Source organism: Squalius cephalus (assembly GCF_949319135.1).
Source record: "Squalius cephalus genome assembly, chromosome: 10".
Lineage (NCBI taxonomy): Eukaryota > Metazoa > Chordata > Actinopteri > Cypriniformes > Leuciscidae > Squalius > Squalius cephalus.
Genome location: NC_137131.1, coordinates 40,617,815 through 40,640,103, shown reverse-complemented (window position 1 = coordinate 40,640,103; position 22,289 = coordinate 40,617,815). Strand labels below are relative to the sequence as shown.

General features: G+C 38.4%; 2 protein-coding genes across 17 annotated transcripts in view; both read left to right on the top strand.

The window, feature by feature from the left end:
• The window catches only part of nbeal1 (neurobeachin-like 1), a 62,341-nt gene extending 44,052 nt beyond the window's left edge, over positions 1–18,289 (top strand). For 2 of the 6 annotated variants that reach the window (XM_079884152.1, XM_079884150.1), the window contains 26 exons: positions 362–650; positions 1,610–1,921; positions 2,067–2,216; positions 2,720–2,877; positions 3,036–3,160; positions 3,260–3,383; positions 4,611–4,759; positions 4,846–4,979; positions 5,153–5,254; positions 5,364–5,459; positions 5,840–5,964; positions 6,505–6,645; positions 7,101–7,231; positions 7,741–7,850; positions 8,185–8,302; positions 9,454–9,551; positions 9,976–10,092; positions 10,178–10,267; positions 11,090–11,199; positions 11,281–11,453; positions 11,632–11,726; positions 11,822–11,938; positions 12,804–12,965; positions 13,052–13,200; positions 14,283–14,418; positions 15,951–18,289. In XM_079884152.1, coding sequence (XP_079740278.1) covers positions 362–650; positions 1,610–1,921; positions 2,067–2,216; positions 2,720–2,877; positions 3,036–3,160; positions 3,260–3,383; positions 4,611–4,759; positions 4,846–4,979; positions 5,153–5,254; positions 5,364–5,459; positions 5,840–5,964; positions 6,505–6,645; positions 7,101–7,231; positions 7,741–7,850; positions 8,185–8,302; positions 9,454–9,551; positions 9,976–10,092; positions 10,178–10,267; positions 11,090–11,199; positions 11,281–11,453; positions 11,632–11,726; positions 11,822–11,938; positions 12,804–12,965; positions 13,052–13,200; positions 14,283–14,418; positions 15,951–16,052 — 3,613 coding nt within the window. In that variant the 3' untranslated portion in view covers positions 16,053–18,289. Of the gene's footprint in view, positions 1–361; positions 651–1,609; positions 1,922–2,066; positions 2,217–2,719; positions 2,878–3,035; positions 3,161–3,259; positions 3,384–4,610; positions 4,760–4,845; positions 4,980–5,152; positions 5,267–5,363; positions 5,460–5,839; positions 5,965–6,504; positions 6,646–7,100; positions 7,232–7,740; positions 7,851–8,184; positions 8,303–9,453; positions 9,552–9,975; positions 10,093–10,177; positions 10,268–11,089; positions 11,200–11,280; positions 11,454–11,631; positions 11,727–11,821; positions 11,939–12,803; positions 12,966–13,051; positions 13,201–14,282; positions 14,662–15,950 lie in introns of those variants that run through there. The other 4 variants (XM_079884151.1, XM_079884147.1, XM_079884149.1 and 1 more) reach the window with 3 other exon arrangements.
• A 914-nt stretch (positions 18,290–19,203) lies between these two features.
• Positions 19,204–22,289, top strand: part of rbm26 (RNA binding motif protein 26) — a 37,185-nt gene continuing 34,099 nt past the window's right edge. For 6 of the 11 annotated variants that reach the window (XM_079883941.1, XM_079883947.1, XM_079883943.1 and 3 more), the window contains exons 1-6: positions 19,204–19,409; positions 19,502–19,596; positions 19,993–20,111; positions 20,358–20,494; positions 21,100–21,191; positions 21,392–21,645. In XM_079883941.1, coding sequence (XP_079740067.1) covers positions 19,538–19,596; positions 19,993–20,111; positions 20,358–20,494; positions 21,100–21,191; positions 21,392–21,645 — 661 coding nt within the window. In that variant the 5' untranslated portion in view covers positions 19,204–19,409; positions 19,502–19,537. Of the gene's footprint in view, positions 19,418–19,501; positions 19,597–19,992; positions 20,112–20,357; positions 20,495–21,099; positions 21,192–21,391; positions 21,646–22,289 lie in introns of all 11 variants that reach the window. The other 5 variants (XM_079883939.1, XM_079883946.1, XM_079883948.1 and 2 more) reach the window with 3 other exon arrangements.

Genomic DNA, 22,289 nt, shown 5'->3' with positions numbered 1-22,289 from the left:
CTGGTTGTGTTCACCAACAAGGGTGCGACTGCTTGTCTGTTTCTGCTGTAAAACATGAACTCGCGATGCCTTGACAACAGACAATACCGGCTTTTGTGCCGACAGACAGTATGGTTGGTGAGTAACGTTAAACGAAAATGTGCGCTTTGGCGGAAGGATGTTACGTGAGAATGTGGAGTGTCAAAATAAAGGTGTATATTGATATTTTACGTGTGGAATCAATGCATCGTATCGTTAGACGTTATATCGATGCATCGATCCATATCGATGTATCGTTACACCCCTAATATCTTCATCGTTTTAGTTACCGTCCGTGGTCTGACTGGGCTTTTAATGCATTTGCTAACCTCTTTCTGTCCAGTCTGATGGAGAGGATGTTGGAATGGGCCGTAACGGATAACCGCGAGGCGACGACGGCCACGCTGCCACAGCACACAGAGAATGCAGTGCGTTTGCTTCACGTGGTGCAGGACTTCCTACAGGCCGAGGGTCTGGTGAATCCCGCCCTGTGGACTGAGAAGGTTCTGGATGAGACGGTGACTCTGATGGACGGGCTGATGGTGTGGTACGCCTCAGGGACGCAGTGGCTCCAGCTGTCTCAGGTGGGACTACGGCTGCTGCTCGGGTTCATGGCTCAGGAAGATCCGCAGGTAAGACCTCATTAGCCTCATAATCTTTGCTGAAGAGAACCTGTTGCACACACTCTTCAGTTACACTTGATTTTGATGGTCCCCTTTAGACATTCTACTTACCATAAGTAACTTTGCAACTACATGTCAGCTAACTCTCACTAATTTGCAACTACATGTCAACTAACTCTCATTAGAGTATAAGTAGACTGTTATGGTAAGGATAGGGTGAGTAGAATAAGTTGACATGTACTTGAAAAGTTACTTATAGTCAGTAGAATGTAAGAAAGTATTAGCAGATATTAAGCAGTCAGTCTACTAATACTCTAATGAAAGTTAGTTGACATGTTGCAAAGTCACTTATAGTTAGTAGAATGTCTAAAGTGGACCAAACCTTCTGCATGCCTTCTGATTGGTAGTTCATAGTTTTTTAGCAAGTAAAAGGTCTTATAGATGCATCTTCAGGTCATGGTACGGTACATGATTTTTTTTTAATAAGTGTAACTACTGGTATATTGTTATATAGTAATATTTCAAGATGAACACATTCTGGATGGAAGCATTTTAGGTTTACTTGATAATCCATAAATATTTTATCATGTTAAAATGTGAGTTTCCAATATGATCCATCAGGCTTTTGAGGTCAGGAACATTTATTTGTACATCTCTTAATCATCGTTGTATTGCATTGCATTATATGTTTTTCTCCCACAAAAAAACTACAGAGCTTTGATCATAAAACTAAGCATGTAAACTTCATCTTATTAAGATGTATTATTGGGAGATATAGAGTGACATCTGGTATTTATATGCATTTTATGTAAATAGTCTGCTCCAAACTTTTATCTTACCGACCCCACATTTTTGATTATTAATTGTAATAATTATTGGTATTAGTACTCCTAAACATTTTCCAATACCAATATCTGATACTAAAAATCTTCAATTTATTCACGCTGTTTGTTCTTCATTTCCGGCAGGTGTGCGCCATGGCTACGGCCAAACTGAATGGCATCTTACAAACCAAGACGGTGGACTCTCAGGACGAGGCCTGTTATCTTCTGGGCCGCGTGGAGGGAATCCTCAGGCGCTCCGTGAGCGAGGAACGGACGGAGGAGACCTACTCGTTTTTAGTGCCTCTTCTCCGTACCCTCCTGTCTAAAGTCCACAAGCTCCTGTACATGGAGCTGCACCTCCCTTCCCTCCCCGACACCAACGGAAGTCCGTCGTTCTTTGAGGATTTCCAGCTGTACTGCAGCTCGCCGGAGTGGAGGGTCTATTTGGATAAATATGTAAGAGCTGTATTACTATAGTAAATGCAGTTAATTGTGATTTCATGCCGGTCGAACTCTCATACTTATTTTCTGTTTCAAGTAGCATGCTCTTCGTCGCCCCCTGTAGTTTGTAAAGCTAAATTTTGTTTATCCGTCTCGTCAGATTATCCCCTACATGAAGCAGTATGAGATCGAGACGTTCAGTCAGGGTCATGAGAACATGGCCCTTTTTTGGAAGGACTGTTATGAGGCGTTCATGCTCAATCTGCACCGCAGGGACCGAGAGAGAGGAGAGAGCAAGATACGCTTTCAGGTACCATAACATCTACACACACATACAAAAGTGTTTTCATACATTTACATTCTTACTGAATTTCTATTTCAAAGAAATGCTGTTCTTTTGAACTTCCAATTTGGCAAAGAAGTAGAATGTATCAATCTCCACAAAAATATGAAGCTGCACAGCTGTTTTTAGCATTGATAATAATCAGAAATGTTTCTTAAGCAGCAAATCATCATATTAGAATGATTTCTGAAGGATCATGTGACACTGAAGACTTGAGTAATGATGCTGAAAATATAGCTTTGCATCACAGGAATAAATTGCATTTTAAAATGTATTCAAATAGAAAGCGGTTATTTTAAATTGCAATGATATTTCACACTATTACTGTTTTTACTGTATTTTTGATCAAATAAATGCAGCCTTGGTGAGCAGAATGGAGGCAGCGAATATTATTTCCCTTCAAATTGAATGCAGAATTGAATGGCTATCAGACATTCACAAACATTTTCATTATCCTCAAAAATGTGCAGGAGCAGTTTGTGGAACCGTTCAGTCGTCGAGGGCGTCAGGAGAACCTGAGGTACAACAGCATGCTGAAACAAATCCACACGCAAAACAGCGCCACCCTCAGGCAGTGGAGGGCAGCGCGCAGAGGACTCTTCTGTGAAAGAGGACCCTGGGTGGACAAGTGAGTGTGTAGATGTCGCAGAGTGTGCATGTGTATACTTTTAAAGACTATTAAAAATGTGGTTTTCCCAGGGTGTAACAGACACCAGACAGAGCTACTGGCTATTAAAAAAAAAAAAAAAAAAAGTGGTCTGTAAAGCAGTTGTGTGTGTTTGGCAGGCAGCAGAAGGACACGCACTGGAAGCTCTCTAGCGCTGAGAACTACTCCCGTATGCGACTCAAACTGGTGCGAAATTACAACTTTGACCCCCACAGGGAAGCCAGTGCCTTGAGAGACAACCTGGGTAAGACATACACACATATAAAGATGGTCACCTGGAACTTTTTTATGAATCTTGTGACTGCATTTGGGGAAATAACTGGTTTTGTGTGTGTTACCTCAGGTGTGCAGCACCGGCAGGTAAACGCTGAGTCACTGTTGTTGGAGGCGGTGAAGCAGGTGAAGGTCAGTGATCTGGAGGATGACATCCTGGAACTCCTGGAGGAGGATCCGGCATCGGCCAATCAGTGAGTCTCGGTTTAGATGGACAGGAGCAAAAGCCAATCACTTTTACACAATAATTGGAGATGGACATAAAAAAAATAAATGTGCAATCTCATGGAAACACCTTGAAAATTGTTCTTTAATGTGTAAATGTGTTTATTTTAGCTTAAAATAATTGGTACAATTAATTTGGCTCTTTGCATATAAATGCCTTTGTTGCTGTTTAAACAACTTAGTCTGTTTATATTTTGACATTAATTAATTAGATTTCTTGCATTAATTTGCTGATTTGTATGTTCACTGCTGTTCAAATATTTTTGGAAGCTCCCCAAGGCTGCATTCATTTAAAAACAAAACAAAACATTAACACCCGGTTTTGCAGACAAGGCTTAAAAGGGATAGTTCATCCAAAAGTGAAAATTCTGTCATCATTTACTCACCCTCAAGTTGTTCCAGACCTGTATGAGTTTCTTTCCTCTGCTGAACCCTAAAGAAGAAAATTTGAAGAATATGGGTAACCAAACAGATGATGGACCCCATTGACTTCCATAGAATGGAAAAAAGTACTATGGATGTCAATGGCGTCCCACAACTGATTGGTTTCTGGCATTCTTCAAAATATCTTCTTTTGTGTTTAGCAGAAGAAATAAACTCATACTCAAGCTCATGGAACAACTTCAGGGTGAGTAAATGATGACAGAATTGTTGAGTGATATCCCTTTAATCTTAAAATATGTCAGTGCCATTGTTTTGTCTCCAGATGCACACCAGTAATGTTTATTTTTTATTTTATCTAAGGCACGTTTATAAAAGCTCCTTAAATGTCCTAATTAAACTAAGGTCTAATCCTGGCTTAATCTAAGCCCTGTCTGTGAAACCGGGTCTATTAATGTGAAATATTATTCCAATTTAAAATAACTTTTTTCCATTTGAATATAATGTAAAATGTAATTTATTCCTGTGATCAAAGCTGAATTTTCAGCATCATTTACCCTTAAGAAATCTTTCTAATATGCTGATTTGCTGCTCAAGAAACAATTATTATTATTATTCATGTTGAAAACAGTTGAACTGCCTCATATTTTTTGTTGAAACCATGATTTTTTTTTGTTAGGATTCTTTGATAAATGAAAAGGTCAAAAGAAAGAAAATTATTCGAAATGTCTTTATTGTCAATTTATTATGTCTTTGTGGAATAAAACGATTCATTTCTTGATAAAATAGAAATGTTTTATCTGTCATTCTCTAAGGGCTGATTCAGAAGAGGCGGGTCAGAAGGAGAAGTTGGTGATCTCAGAGGACTGTGAGCTGGTCACTGTGGTCGACGTCTATCCGGGTCGGCTTGAGCTCACCACACAACACATCTACTTTTACGACAGCAGCGCAGAGAAAGAGGAAGGTGAGGAGGAACGGGGAAAGTGCAGTGTGAAGGTCAAAGGTCGTGTATGTGAGGAAAGAGATGGTGTTGATGTTCTCCATTTTCAGGTGTAGGTCAAGACTTTAAATGGCCTCTGTCTCAGATCAGAGAGATCCACCTGCGCAGATACAACCTCCGACGCTCGGCGTTAGAGATCTTTCTCATCGACCAGACCAACTACTTCCTGAACTTCAAGAAGGAGGTCAGAAATATTTCAAGTCATCATGAAACGGAAGTTGCGATAATCTTTTCTTCTCCATTGTGATGTATATCCAAGGGACTTGAGTTTGTCCATTGGAGATGGATTGGATGGTTGTGGTTTGCTATAGGTGGATCTCGTGTGATTGACAGGTTGTTTCTGTGTTTGATTGACAGGTGCGTAATAAAGTGTACAGCCGGATGCTGCTGCTGCGCTCGCTCTCTCTTCAGGCCACTCACTCACCGCAGGAGCTGCTCAAAGCTTCTGGACTCACACAGGTCACTGCAGACGTATGAGGCACTCTCAGTTTAGGGCTTTGATGTTGTATATGTAGACTGAACGTTTAGAGCTGATTAAGTACTGACTTTCACTTCTCTCTGTCATCAGAAATGGGTGAACAGGGAGATCTCAAACTTTGACTACCTGATGCAGTTGAACACTATAGCAGGAAGGACGTATAATGATCTGGCTCAGTATCCTGTGGTGAGTGACATTTACACACACGCTCGTCATTCTGTTTCAACTGCAGTATGGTCACGTGATTCCTGGATAAACATATTTTCTTGATCCTGAAACAACATTCCTGTCCGAAAATGTAGTCCTATCCCTATTCCTAAACCTAACCCTACCCATAACTCATCCCTAAAATCAGAGGGAAATGATGTGAGAATAACACTGATGTAGAAGCACCTAACTCTGGTTGTAAGCCTAAATTTGACATAAACTGCAAACTTGTCCCTCAAATCTGATTGGTTGATTGGAATGTTGTTCCAGGATCTACAACGATGCTGTACTTTGTGAAATCACTGTATGGTCACACATCAGCGTTCATTCATTACCTAAATGACCTTACGTGTTTTTAGTTCCCCTGGATCCTGTCGGATTATACGTCAGAAGAGCTGGATCTGTCAGACCCGCGTGTGTTCAGAGATCTCTCCAAACCTGTGGCAGTGCTGAACGAGAGGAATGCCAAAGCCGTCCGAGAGAAGTGTGTTTCTGTCTTGTTCTCTCAGTCCTAACAGATCATATTTACTAAGATCTCAGTGTTTACTGCAGGTTTCACTGTTCAATAGTGTTATTTATATACTTAGACATGTATATATTTTAGACATGTACAGCACTTTGGCCAACTTGTGTTTTTAAATGTGCTTAAAAAATAAATGTTGATTGATATACTATTATAGTATTTATAAATATTTTTAATCATTTTTAATTTTAGTTTAAGTTTTAGTAATTTTATTATGTGCTTTGTTTTTTTATTTAGCTTTATTTTTCATTTTTATTTGAACATTTTTCGAAATATTATTTAAGTGCTGTCAAATCGATTAATCGCATCTAACTTAAAAGGTTTTGTTTATATAATGTGTATTAGGTTCCATTTCAGTTGTAGGGACCTCGTTTAGGAGGAAGTTTCCTATTTAGACAGTGAAGCCGCTCACTAGGTTTTGGAAAAGAGCAAATGTTTTGAAAGTCGATTTTGCGGCAGCAATAAATGCAGTTGATAAATGTGCTTGTAAATGATCTGCAGATATGAGAGCTTTGAAGACCCCACGGGCACCATAGACCGTTTCCACTACGGCACGCACTACTCGAACGCTGCGGGAGTCATGCATTACCTCATCAGAGTCGAGCCCTTCACATCCCTGCACATCCAGCTGCAGAGCGGAAGGTCAGGCTTCTCTGCTTTTACTGCTGTTGGTCTTTTTATTCATTGTCAGCGTTTTTCTGTCTGTTCTCTTGTGTCTTTTGTCAACCAAATCACAAAGTTTTTCTGTGTGCTTTGAAAAAGAAAAGGTCACTGAAGTGAAATTCATTCAAAGGCCTCATATTCAAAGATCATCCCTGAAGTCAATATACTGTTAATCAAGTTTTCTTGTACTAAAATCAGGATTGTTTTAGTTTTTCATGGCCATTTTCTCTCTCTCTCTCTCTGATTCTTAGAATTAAACAGCCTGTTTTTGCTGCTGTACTTTTAAGATTGGCATCTGTAATGATTGGCTATTGATTGATTGATATTTAAACATGGGCAGTCATATGTAAATGTGTTTATGGCTTTCAAATCATATCTTCGCAAAATCCTATTTTCTATTAAATGAATAAATTTGGTCTGATTGTCTGTGGCAGGTTTGACTGTGCTGACCGTCAGTTTCACTCCATTCCTGCGACCTGGCAGACCCTCATGGACAATCCCAACGATGTCAAAGAGCTCATCCCAGAATTCTTTTACTTCCCGGAGTTCTTGGAGAACCAGAACGGTGAGCAGAGTAAACATTTCTCAGAGAAACTTTGTTAAGAATTGCAAAAACTCTAACTTTTTTTAAATTTATTCCAACACAAGCTTCCATCCCAAAATCACAAAATTGGTTGAGCTAGAGTTGCCAGTCAAGCTGGAATAGAAGAAAGCTTTTAAACCCTACTGTTGTGTTACAATTTTTTAGCAATTTGGCAATTTGCCAAAAATTGTCAGTGTGAAAAACACTGAAGATTCATGTAAAAAAAGAAGTCAATATGACCCAACACAAAAGTTGTAACAAAATTTGTGCAGCCTTTCCAAAGCACATCTACATGTCGAAATGTGCACATGCGCATGCTAATTTCTGACAAACATTTAAGAAGAAATAAATAGTTTAAACAAGTGTTTCAAGCTGTTTGAAACTTGAACACTCATTTAGAAAATAAAATGATACTTCACTTTTAAAAACTTAATTTCAACTCACCAAGTGTCATGTTTCCCTTCATCGTCTCATTCTCTCTTTCATTGTAGGATTTGACCTGGGTCGCTTGCAGATCTCTAAAGAGAGGGTAAATGATGTCATCCTGCCTAAATGGGCCAAATCTCCCGAGGATTTCATCTACAAGCACCGCAAAGCCCTGGTGAGCCCGTTTCTGATGACCTCATCACAGCTCTTCTCCACTAACCTCAATAGAGAGCCTCCAGGGATGGGATGTGTAATTGAATACGCTCCTCTCTTATTATCCGTTTCTCTCTTCTTCTCAATTCCTCTGCTGCTTCTGTCCTATTAAAGTGATGGCTTTGTGAAAGGTTACAAAACTAGAACGACAAAAGAGTCTTTCCCAGTCAGCTCTTGGCTGCAGATTCCTCTCATAATGGCTGATGGCCTCAGGTCTATCCTTAGAGAAATAATGGTTTGGAAGCATAGCATGTGACCACTTTCTTGATGTGGATGTTGTGTGTGTGTCTGCTCAGGAATCAGAGTATGTGTCGGCCCATCTGCATGAATGGATTGATCTGATCTTTGGCTATAAACAGAGGGGCCCAGATGCAGTGGAGGCCCTTAATGTCTTCTATTACTGCACTTATGAAGGTATGAAGTCATAATGTCGATAACATCCTTTGCTACCAATTCTTGTGTAACAATGAGTGTGTTACCTTCTTAAACGCATGTTCTTAAACCAAATATGCGGTAGGGTAGGAGAAGAAATATATCACAAACTCTGACTTTTTCTTGACCCTAGAAATATAAAAATGGGTTCTCATCTCGTGCAGCCAAAGGTCAAGTGGCACAGTTGTAGAAACTTCAAATATGAGAGGAGAATGAGTCCTGCTGACATTTTGAACTACTCTGGGGTTTTTAATGCTTTATTTAACATCACAATATAAAAATAGAATACTCTGAGTGAAATACATGGATGCTTGCATTTTGGCGTCACCACCGGGGAATAACCTGTTGTTGTTGTTTTTTAGCACAGTCTTGTAACCACACGGTTAACTTGCATTGCCAGGTCATTGATTTGCATATAAACCGGTAAATCGAGTTATTTCAATAAACTGAGTTTTGGTAGTTATCAGCATATTGGTGTGCGTGTAAACATGCTCATTAACTTTTAGTGGATATGTTGTAATTTCATTTATGACAGACTTAATTTTATTACAGCTACAGTTTATTAAATGTTTAAACTACCATTTCTACAGCAATTTTTATTTATTTATAGAAACCATAGTTGCATTGATCTAGACATGGTAAAAAGGCACCATTTATTTACAAATACCACAATTACTGTGCTAGAATGATGTTGGTGAATGAATATTGTCCTTTAAACTAATTCTTAAAATTGCTATGATACTATATAAATAATACTAAAATAACACTGTTAAACTGTGGTCTCGAATCAGACATCTAATTTCATACATAGCTGTGCTAGTTTCATGTCTTTTTTGTCTCTTCTCACATAACTAAATCATTTCAACATATATCCATGATTTATGCACACTTATTAATTAATTGATTAATTTGGTAAGTAGTCATATAATAACCAAAATAATGTATTTTCACAAAAATAAAGTCCTTTAGGGTGAAATAAAACGTGTCTGTTTAACATCAGGGTCCTTATCAACCTGTTGGTGTCTATTTTGCGATAATGACTACAAATTATCACTTATGTTTATAGTGTAAATATAATTAATATAGTGCAACATTTAAATTGAGCAAAACGAGACTGTCTCTGGCTGTTCTAGGGGCTGTTGATCTGGACGCCATCACAGATGAGAAGGAGAGGAAAGCTCTAGAAGGCATGATCAGTAACTTTGGACAGACACCGTGTCAGTTACTGAAGGTACGAAACTCCGATGCTTGTGTTATTACAAGCTCAGATGGAGGTCACTGAACATTTGCAGCATCTTTAAAGAATTAGTTCACACAAAACATTTGTCATTTACTTTGTTTTAAACTTGATTTGTGAGTAAATGATGGCAGAATTTTAATTTTTCAGTGTTAAATGGGTTTTTACAGTATGTGAACTTACAGTATACTTACCTAAGAAAGTGCTGGGCAATACAATGTAAGTACATGGGCTAAGGTTAGGTTTAGGAGTAGGTTCAGGGTTATTACCTAGTTATTACCCAGTTATTATAATTACTGTAATAAGGACATATTATGTACATGGGCAACAGGACTGTAAAATAAAGTGCTACCGTTAAATGCATAGCATTAGTGTACGGATGACATAAACATGATGCTCTGTGTTAATGTGCATTCAGGAGCCCCATCCCGCACGCCTCTCTCTGGAGGAGCTGGAGAAGAGGAGAACTCGTCTGGACTCCTCTCCTCTCAACATCTTTGATCACCTCACTGAACTCAAATCATTCTTCATTGAGGTGACTGAATTAGCAGTCCTTCATTGAGCTGTTGTTCTGTTGAGTGACAGCTGTGGACTGATGGAGGTTCTTCTCTGTGTTTTAGGGTATCAGTGATAATGTGCCTCTGGTTAAAGCTGTTGTCCCTAAGAACCAATCACATTCATTTATCTCGCAGGGGAGTCCAGATACTCTGGTAAGTCTGGGCTTCATTAGCCTCGTCTTAAAGACAGGTTTAAAGACGCATAACATCTGAATTGACCCTTTTATGTAGTTATTTATTTTTGATTAAGGTCCCTTGTCTTATTGTGCACATTTAATCAGTGCATGTAGTAATGCATTTACATACATTTATATGTAAAAATTATTTTGACTCAAATAATTTATATATCATTTAAATAAATAAAAGTAAATATGTATAATTATTTGAGTTTATTTATTTGGTAAGCAGCCATTTATTAAGTGAGATAATGTACTGTGTGTCCTGATCACTCCAACATACATTTTTTTTTTTTATCCTCTCTCATTTTGGACAATTTATCAAAGTACATTGTAATAAAGATAAAAATATTAAAATGTATAATAAAAATATTTGAGTCAATGTAATTTTATATTCATATGAATATAATTATTTTATATAATTTTCTATGTACTGTTGGAGTCCTGATCTCCCTAACAGTGTTTATTTTACAATAATGGCCAAGTACATAATCTCGAAATTCTAAATTGGGGTGGTGTGGCGCAATGGATAAGACACATGCCTTTGGTGTGAGAGACCCGGGTTCGAATCCACTGTGAGACACCAATGTGTCCCTGAGCAAGACACTTAACCCCTAGTTGCTCCAGAGGCGTGCGACCTCTGACATATATATAGCAATTGTAAGTCGCTTTGGATAAAAGCGTCAGCTAAATGAATAAATGTAAATGTAAATGTAAATAAATGCATTGCAAATACCATTCCACATTGTCTTTAATACCCTTACTCTAATCATAAATAATGTGTATTTGGGTCATCAAGGTAACGCTGAGCCACAACTGCTTGATGGGAACTCATGGCTGGCTGCCCTACGACAAGAACATATCCAACTATTTCACCTTCATCAAAGACCCCACCGTAGCCAGTTCAAAGTGAGTCTCTCTGACGGTTAACGTCTCACATCCTGGTCGGAGCTTCCCTGCACTTCCTTTAAAATCTTTCTCTCTCTGTAGGACTCAGAGGTTTCTATCAGGACCGTTCTCTCCCGGGGTTGAAGTCACCGCTCACCTGTTTGTTGTGTCTCATGACGGGAAGTTGCTCTTCAGTGGAGGCCACTGGGACAACAGCCTGAGAGTGACGTCACTTGTCAAGGGCAAAACAGTCGGGCAACATATCCGCCACATGGGTAATGGAAACTCTCTGCTTCTCTTGACCTTCCTCTTCTTCCTCTCTTTCTTTCCGCCGGTCTGTTTTTATCTCATGAATAAACGCATCCAGATTGTATGTTCTCACTTTAACCTTGAGTTGCAGGAAAGAGTTCTGCTAACTTGTGCATGTTTGTGTCTATGTTTCTGTGTCGGCAGACATCATAACGTGCCTGGCCACAGATCACTTTGGGATTCACCTGATCTCTGGCTCCAGAGACACCACCTGCATGGTGTGGCAGGTGTTACAGCAGGTGCGGAACAGTTTAGTTCTCTCCCCGTATAAAGGGGTTTGTATTTCTACTGCTGTGCTGGGTCTCTGTTTAACTTGGTGTGTGTGTGTGTGTAGGGAGGTGCTCCGGTGGGTCTGTCCTCTAAGCCAGTGCAGGTATTATACGGACACACAGATGAGGTTGTGAGTGTGTCTATCAGCACAGAGTTGGACATGGCAGTCTCTGGATCAAGGGTGAGACTCGTCTCTCACAAAGTCACTCAAAAACACTTGCTGCGTCCCAATTCGCCTACTTATACTATGCACTAAACGTATGTACTGTTTTTGTGAAGAAAAGTACATACTTTTGAGTGTGTAGCTGAATAGTAGGTAAGATTAAGGACAAATTATTCATCATAATTGTGTTTAACGGACCACTCTGTTTCTTAGGTACATGCATCCTGTCACTGTTTAAACTGCCCTGTCAATCATCTTATCACAGTTAAAATCCCCCATATTCAATTTAATTTAATTTCCTACCATATCAGAGAGAAACGCACAAGCACGTTGATCTGCCAGTCGTGTGTCTTTCATGCAGCGACTCCTTGTGTTTGCATAATGATACATATAAAAGTTAATGACCAAGCGCATCTTTATAAAAGTTCACAATTGCTGCAAATGAAATATAATGTGGATAAAATTTTAGTTCTAATTGAATCTTTGTCCAATGCTCAATGGGTTGTGGACAGTATTAGCTGTTAGAGTGTGCAATGATCTGTACTTCGGTTTCTAACCGGAAATAGTCTGAATAGACCATCTGGGTATCAGTGGAGTACTCGTTACAACATACAATGATCTGAGACGCACTAATTCTAATTTTAAATACTATTTAGGATGGATACGTGAATTGGGACGCAGCAAGTTTACTTCTCACACCTATTCAGGATTCATAAACTTGACATCAACAGTGGCATTGTGTTAACCAATAATAATACAGCTCATTTACATATATAATTCCTTAAAGTATTTAAAGAAATTATCAGATTTTTTGGGCAGAAAATGGGATTTTAAGGAGGAAAAAAAGTAGAACCATAAAAATGAAGGCATTTGTGTGTCACAGGATGGAACGGTGATGATTCACTCTGTTCGGAGAGGTCAGTACATGCGCTCTCTGCGGCCGCCGTGTGAGAGCTCTCTGCCCATGTCCATCATGCACCTGGCTGTGTCCTGGGAGGGACATCTAGTGGTGCACACCTGCATAGAGGGCAAAGCCACACTGAAGGTATCAAACACGACTCAGTTCCTCTTCTCCACGCACGTACTTTTGTGCTCATGTAATGCGATCCTCTTTGTGTGTGGTGTTTGCAGGATAAGAACGCCCTGCACCTGTACTCCGTGAACGGGAAGCATCTGTGCAGCGCTCCTCTGAAGGAGCAGGTGACAGACATGTGTGTTTCAGGAGAACATGTTGTCATCGGCAGCGAGCAGGGCTTCCTGTCTGTCAGAGATCTGTACAGGTGAACTTAAACAAGCATCAGCTTTCTAAAACCAAGCAGTTTCAGCAGTTAAAGGATTACTTCACTTCAGAATTAAAATTTCTTGATAATTTACTCACCCCAACGTTGTTCAATATGTTCATGTCTTTCTTTCTTCAGTCGAAAAGAAATGAAGGTTTTTGAGGAGAACATTCCAGGATTTTTATGCATATAGTGGACTTCAATGGGGTCCAAATGTCAGTTTCAGTGAAGCTTCAAAGGCTCTACACGATCCCAGCCGAGGAATAAGGGTCTTATCTAGCCAAATCATCTGCCATTTAAAAAATAAATAAACATTTATACTTTTTAACCACAAATTCTCATCTTGCTCTAGCTCTGCGATGCGACACACATTACGTAATCACAGGTCACGCATAACGGAGGCGGAAGTACCGACCTAGTGTTTACAAAGCGAACGTGCAAAGACTAAGTCAAACGCCAAAATAATTACAAAATAATAAATATAGGTAAAACAACGATGTCGGACGATTGTGAAGTTGGAGGAGAAAATGAGATGAGACGTTTTTCACCCTACCCTACCTTTTTGAACCGGAACACACGTGACCTTTCAATGTGATTACGTAATGCGTGTTGCATCGCAGAGCTAGTGCAAGACGAGCATTTGTGGTTAAAAAGTATATAAATGTTTATGGTTTGGCTAGATAAGACTCTTATTCCTCGGCTGGGATCGTGTAGAGACTTTGAAGCTGCACTGAAACTGACATTTGGACCTTCAAACCGTTGGACCCCATTGAAGTCCACTATATGGAGAAAAATCCTGGAATATTTTCCTCAAAAACCTTAACTTCTTTTCAACTGAAGAAAGAAAGACATGAACATCTCGGATGACGTGGTGGTGAGTAAATCATCAGGAAATTTTAATCCTTTAAATTCCCTGAAGCCGGAAAGTAATGGCTCTTGAGTGTCATTAGGACTGTCACTAACGATTATTTTGGTAATCGAGTAATTTTGTTTGTTATGTTTTATGATTGCTATCAGATCGTAAGCATGCCTGTTTTTTAAACATGATCATAACCCACCCTTTCTCCTGGTTATCACGGCAGCCTGACTCTGTGTGTGTCGCCGATGGCGATGCGGGTGCCAATCAAGAGCGTGTCTGTGACCAAGGAACAATCTCACATGCTGGTGGGACTCAATGATGGCAAGCTGATCGTGGTGGGCGTCGGGAAACCCGCGGAGGTAAAAAACTCCTTCAGGAACTACATCACCCAGAGGATGGAGGGTTCACCTCTCATGAACACACTGCGGGTGCGATCGCCCGCACGCCTGCTGCATCTCAGAGACCAGAACACGTTCAGCCATGACGTCATCTGAGACAAATACACACACTTAGCTGGTGTCAAGTTCAGATACATGAAGTGCACATGTTTACCTAGCTATCTAAATAGGGACTACAGACTAATCTGAACCTAAAACCATAACTCCAATCTGCATTTTTAACATAATTTACGTTTTTTTTAAGACATGCCCAACAATAGTACTGTCAGATTTAGCTGATAACATCTGAACACATTTTTCAGCAATTTCACACCCAAACTATCAATCACATAAACATAACAAACATTACACACAAACATAAAAATGTAAACGTGCATTGAAACTATTGCCAATGATTTTTAACATGAGCATTTGTTGTATAATCAGTGGTAATTGTGTAAATGTTGTTTACTTAGTTTTCTATTAGCAGTTGGAGTTGTAGCCTAACCAGAGATGATACTACTAACAATAGCAGTAATAATAAATAACTCGTAGTGTCATGCTAATTCTAGAATAATTTTAAAACTGTAAAATCATTAGAGGAGGGTTTTGATGATTGTTGTTTTTTTTTCTTTACGGACATTATTCAATGTGCTTGAATGCACAGGTATTCATGCCAAACACTGAAGCTATTTTTGTACATTTCAAACAATGAGAAGCGTTCTCAAGGATTTCCTCTTAAATATCAGTAGCTTGAATAGCAGCATTTGGGTTTCTGCATTAGATGAATTGATTTGTTTTGACTGGAGAATACAGCCAGAAAAATTCTCTACATCAGTACATAATCACAGACGCTTCTATCTACGTAAACTTGATTTCACACATCAGTGATTTCCGAAATGAAACGTAACCCAGAGCATGTACGTTTGCCGTTCTCAGCATTTCCACAAGGGGTGCTATAACAGACATTAATACAAATGTTCACGTTTTTCATAGTGGAACATGCTTGTGGAGAATCTGTCTTAGCAAGTTTAAGTTAATCACACTTGATTTCCTTGAATTATCACGCATCATTTGATGTTAACTCTATTTCCCCCGTTGATTTCTGAGGTTAGTTAAGGCAAATGAAGTCTCGGCCTCAGGCAAAAAAAAAATGGAAAACACTGATTCATTTTGCCTTTTTCAAGTATGTGCAACAGGACCATTCGCTTGAAATGCATTCGCAAAGCATTTCCGTCTGTGTTTGCGTACTTGCATAGAGTATATTTCGGGCCTTTGGGTTTGTATACATACATAGTCAGTACATACAATTATCATTTCCTTATCTCATCTTTTTTTGAGTTGCCTCACTTGAAATGTACCTTTTGATTTTGCACTAACCTCAAAGAGAATCCAGCACAGATGATCTCACATGCACTCATCAATCATCTTTTTTTCCCCACTGTTCACCTCCTCTTTCCTTTTATCCTTCACTGCCCCTTCCTCTCCTCTCTCCTTTCCTCTCCGTTCCTCAGATGCGTTCTGGCCAGATTACGAGGAAACTCTGGGGCTCCAGTAAGCGTCTCACTCAGATCTCGTCTGGAGAAACAGAGTATCACACCCAAGAGCAGCCCTGACCCCGCCCCCTAAATCACAGCCTTCCCGCCTGATTGGCCCACTGCCCTGTCAATCACCCAAATCCATTGTTTCAGTTCAGAGGATGGCTCTCCTCTCTCTGAATCAATAAGAAGGACCTTTTTAGCACCTGTATGCAAATCTGTGTGTTGTAGAGCCAACCGTATGCATGTTCCCTCGTAAATGTCGTATGTGTTGGCGTTAACGTGTAGTTGGACTGGTGCGGGCACCATCTGACTATGTGTGTCTGAATTCTGTGAAAACCCTAATGTTGACCCTCCTGACCCCGCCCTCTCTGTCTTTTTCCACCACGCCCATTTTATGTTAATCACCATTACCACACGGTCATCATCAGCATCATTACAACATTACCTGTCTATGTCCGGATATGCATTTTATGTGGTTTTTATTCATTTAATTTCAGTGGCCTTTCATAGGTGATCTTTTGTATGTTCCTCGATTTGTTTTATCAGTGGACACAGGCATTATTTATTTGCACAGTCTTGCTTTGGCACAGACCTCGACAGGTGGACGATCATTTACACCAGTATAATTCACAATACGTGTGACGTATTCTGTTCCAATAGACCAACACATCATACACAGCTTAATTTTATAACAAAACTGATGTGTGTGGAGTGCTAAGGTTGATTTTTTGTGTGTGTGTGTGTTTGCATAACTGTTGAATGCTCATTACTTGAATTACGATGTAGTTATTTCAATGAAGAATACAAGATTTGATTTCAATGTTGTGGATGTATATGCAGTTCTATAGTTTGATTTGTTGCACCTGCAGTTATTGTTTTTTGGGATAAAACACTACAAATATAAAGTGGGAAAAGTTCGAAGGGCTTTGTGAGACAGTAAGCAATACGGTTCGTCCCTCTGATGACACTTATTGAAGCATTCCACTGGTTAAACGATGCTCCGCAGTCTTCCTAGTATCCAAACCGAGCACTACATAGGGGAGCTATTTGTGTACCACGGGACAGCTAGAACCAATGCCGTGTAATTCGACAGTCAGGTGAGACGCTGTTTCCCCCTCCTCTTTTCTATTTCTAAGCCATGCAGTCTTGGTTTACTATGCAGGTAAACTTCCAGGCCTTCTAGAGAATTCACAGTTACTGATTGACGTCTGAATTCTTGCTCCTCCATATGCAGTTTTTATTTCTTCACCGTAGGATGTGTGTTTTTGTTTCCCTTACAAAAATGTACCATAGTAACCATAGTTTCTGGCAAAATGCCGTAGTTAATTATAGTCGCAATGCTAAAACCATATGAAGTCTAAGAAGCCTTTTCATTTACATTGTGATAATAACTGAGGTATTTTGGTGGACGCTATCTTTTTTTTTTTAAAGGGCTTAGTTTGTTTTAATTCTCATTTTCTTACACTAATGTCTTTCTGAGTGACGCAATTCATTCCTTTACTAAAGGACGGTTGTTTTGAAACGTATAAGTGATCAATAATATGAAGATATTAATGAAGATACTAATACCAAAACGCAGACGTCTTTATCAGGATGTTGGTTTTGTTTGGCGTGTGTTGTATGTTCTTCCATATTTGTGCTTTAGTTTGCAATGGTGCTGAAGTTTAGATTTGAAGTCTAAATCGGGATGTTGTTTGTTTTATTTCCTGTCACAAAGTGCTCCCTGATTCTGCTGGTTGCTCATGTAGTTATTACGAGAGATCTAGATTGATGCTATGATTTCTTTGGATTTGTTCTTTTTTTTAAATCCTGCTTTTCTTAGATTCTCAATGTCTTTTTTTTTTTTTTTTTTTTACCGGAGATTCCCAAGGTGGCTGTTTTTATTCACATATCTCTTTATATGTATATGTGTTTTTCTTCCTTTAAACGAATGGAGTGCCTTTTTATTCTCTTTCGTCATGGACATCAGACTCCGTGATCAATGACTCAATAGCATGACCTTTCGTGACCCCTGTGGACAGCCAGACAAACTTCAGCAGCGACTCGTCCGTCATGTCAGACCTGTGACTTACTGAGCTGCTTTTATTTTAGCCGTCACTAATGGATGTGTGTATATCTGTGCTTATTTATGAATCCAGTATGAAATGTACAGCATGAATTTTATTTCTGTCTATGAATTGTATTTTTTTTTTTGGCACTTTCCAGGTACGGCAAATTGTAAGAGATTTGTTTTAAATGTCTCCTTGATCTGTACAGAGAAAATGCTTTGTTATACGTGAAGATTTATCATTAAAGTCCTGTTGAAAACTCTCAGTGATGTTTTTAAGTTGTTTTTGAACTGAATGGTAGTTTTCATTAATAATTTCATAAAATACAATAACATTATTTGTGTATTTTTACAACATCATTAGAATGAGACATTGTGAATCTTTACACTATCATTTATTATTTTATTTATCACAGAGTCACAGTGGCAAATCTTTAGATTTTGTTTTCATTAATGAGTCATATATGACATGACAAATATATTTTACTGTGAAACAGGACTATAAATGATACAAAAAACATTAAGATTGCGTATTTAAAATAATACAGACAAGAGTGTCCTAAAAATAAAGAACATTAGAAGAATACAGGGTTACGTCACAAAATAAAATAATAGTATTAAGTGTAATAATTATATATATAGACACACACACACATATGAGTTAGTATATACTTAAAAGTACTTCATTTTTTGAATATATATATATAATAATTAAGTGCTTGAGATTAGATTGTTACATTTTAAAATGCTCATAATCAAACTACACTTATTTTTTTATTGATTACATGTTATTCTCACAATGGCAGTCAATTATTCATAATTCTTTTATTGTCCCCATGCTATCACTTTTTTATCTTTTAAATTTCCTTTCGAGAGAAATCCTACTGCTCTAATATTATATCTAATAAGTACCCCCTGATATTTTAGCTAATAAGTTAGGTCAATAATAAAAGTTAGATAATACTAATAATTATTATAATAATAAAATTAAGTTCACGGTTCTCTGATGTCGGTTAATGGTCGCATGCCATAGTATGTATGAAATAAATTCAAATGACACAAAAGTTTAAATGTTTTTTAAAGAAACATATTTCCACACAGTGTAGCAAATCTGATTTGGTGCTGCCTGCACCTTTAAGAAACTCTCTGGTAGTGACCGTGTGCGGCGGCGTGCTCTCGCGAGATCTGGCCGCGAGAGTAAACAGTCGCCATTTCTCGAAAGTAAGAAAGCAGAAAGTGTGGCGGACAGTTCGTTCACATCGGCAGAGAAACCAACCCCAACCAACTCTTAAATTAAACACCGTATCTAAGCTCTCAGTTACCGGCTGTCTTCCCTGACTGCTGTACAATTAGATGTGATATTCCAGCCGGAGTTTATGAGGGCGGTGAGTGAGTGAGTGAATGAGGCCTGACAGTACAAACACATTACTATATCCTGACTAGACTACAAACTCACTGTTGTTGACCACTCTCACAGGGGCACAGCTGCAGAAAAACAGCCCTCCCCTGAAAAATGATCATTGAAAACCTCGATGCCTTGAAGACATGGCTCTCGAAGACTCTTGAACCCATGTAAGTGATGCACTGGGCATTAAAATGAGCCTCGCACATTGATGCTGTATAATTATTTTTACTGAAATCTTCCTGAATGTCAGTGGGTTCAGTTTTATGCGACTATAAATCACAAATGCATTGATTCATGATTTAACTCTCTTTTTGTATATTTGTTTTTAAGTTGTATTGCAGTTATATAGTAGTATTAACTATATGCTTGAATGCTAAGTGCTTGAATCTGGTTTTCATAGTAGTTATGAGTTACTAGCATTTGGTAGTTGAGTCTATTGTACAGATTATTTAAATTTGCTGTAAAGATATTGTAGGATGTCATATCAAGGACAGAACTGCATTATGCACTCTTTATGTGCAGCTGAAGATCTACTAACTGAAGTATATGTATCTGTCCCGCAGATGTGATGCTGACCCTTCTGCTCTTGCGAAATATGTGGTTGCCTTGGTTAAGAAAGACAAATCCGAGAAGGAGCTGAAAGCACTATGCATTGACCAGTTGGATGTATTCCTTCAGAAAGGTACAATCTAATATAATGTTCTGAAGATGTGCACTTCCCTAAGTGGCTTTTGCTAAAACCAGGGGAAGAACCCTAAGTAGTTGGATCATGTCAAGGTGGTTGTTATTAATAATTTTCTGAAGTTACTTTGATGATATTCGGCTGATCGCTGCTTCACTTCCATGCCACTTATTTCTGTGTTTATATTGCTGCATTGTCAGAGCCGAACCCTTGATGTTGTTAACGTACGCTTGATTTTGTTTTCAGAGACACAGATATTTGTGGATAAACTTTTTGAAGCTGTGAATGCAAAGAGTTACCTACCTCAACCAGAGCAACTGACTTCCACAAGCAGAACCGAACCTCACCAGCGCACTGAGAAAGATGAATCAAAGAGAGAGGAGGTAAAAAAAAAAAACAGTCCTTAAATGATGATACACTACCAGTCAAAAGTTTAGGGTCAGTAAGATTTGTTTTTTCTTTATAAAGAAAGAAATACTTTTATTCAGTAAAGATGCTTCAAATTGATCAGAAGTGACAGTAAATGCATCTAGAATTTTACAAAAAATGTCTCTTTCAAATAAATGCAGTTCTGAACTTTTTATTAATCGAAGAATCCTGAAAAATGTATCACGGTTTCCACAAAAATATGAAGTAGCACAAATGTTTTCAGCATTGATGATAATCAGAAAGTGTTTCTTGAGAAGCAAATCATTATATTAGAATGATTTCTGAAGGATCATGTGACACTGAAGACTGGTTTCAAATTCAGCTTTAATCACAGGAATAAATTACATTGTAAAATGTATTCAAATAGAAAGCAGTTATTAATGATACTTCACAGTTTTACCATTTTTATTGTATTTTTGATCAAATAAATGGGTGAGCATAAGAGAACAACTTTCAAAAACATAAAGAAATCTTACCAACCCCAAACTTTGAAAGTTTTATTGTGAAATTTTAGATGTCTGTTTTCTATTGTGTTTGATGGTTTTGATTATTTTACAAGCAGCTCAGCCGAGATGAGGATCGAGAAAAGAAATTCACCCGGAGAATAAACCACAGTCCCCCGTCTAGCTCCAGGTACAGCCGAGACAGCAGGTGAGACTAACATTATACACATTTAACTTTCCCAAAATGCCTAACACACACACACACACACACACACACACACACACACACACACACACACACACATATATATATATATATATATATATATATATATATATATATATATTAAGCTGCCTTGTTTACTAACCTCATCTGTATTTTCTGTTCTATTTTAAATGAATGTACAGGAGAATAGACGAGCGCAAGAAAGATGACCGCACCAGGAAACGAGAGTATGACCGTAACCCACCCAGAAGGGACTCGTACCGAGAACGCTACAACCGCAGAAGAGAACGCAGTCGCAGTTTCACTCGGAGTCGTAGTCGCAGCTGGAGTAAGGACCGCACTCGTGACCGAGACCGAGAAAGAGACCGGGACAGAGACCGGGACCGCAGCAGATCGCGAACTCGCTCACGGACTCGCAGTAGGAGCAGAAGCAGAGGTGTGACGGCACTTTACTTTTGTGGTGATAGTTATTGTCATTTGAATTTGTATGTGTACACTTGACATGAAATAGTGCCATCTAAAACTATTTTAAACAGACTTATATTTTGTGATTCCTATTGATATAGACTGCATGAAATATTTTTACTTAAATACTTAACACTTAAACTAAACAAAAATGGTTTTAGTTAAAGTAAAATATTGCAAAATATTGTTTTTGAAAGAAGATTCTTATGTTCACCAAGGATGCATTTATTAGATTAAAAATATAGTAAAAACACATTTATATTGTGAAATATTACACAATTTAAAAATCATTGTTTTCTATTGGAATATATTTTAAAATGTACTATTTTCTTGTGATCAAAGCTGAATTTATTTCATTTATCATTACTCCAGTCTTTAGTGTCACATGATCCTTCAGAAATCATTCTGATATGATGATTTGATGCTTGAGAAACAATTCTTCTTATCAATGTTGAAAACGGTTGTGCCGTTTCATATTTTTATGTGAACTTTTTCCAGGATTCTTTGAATAGAAAGTTCAAAAGAACAGCATTTAATCTTTTGTAACATAACAAAAGTCTTAACTGTCACTTTTGACCAATTTAAAGCATCCTTGCTGTATAAAAGTATTCATTT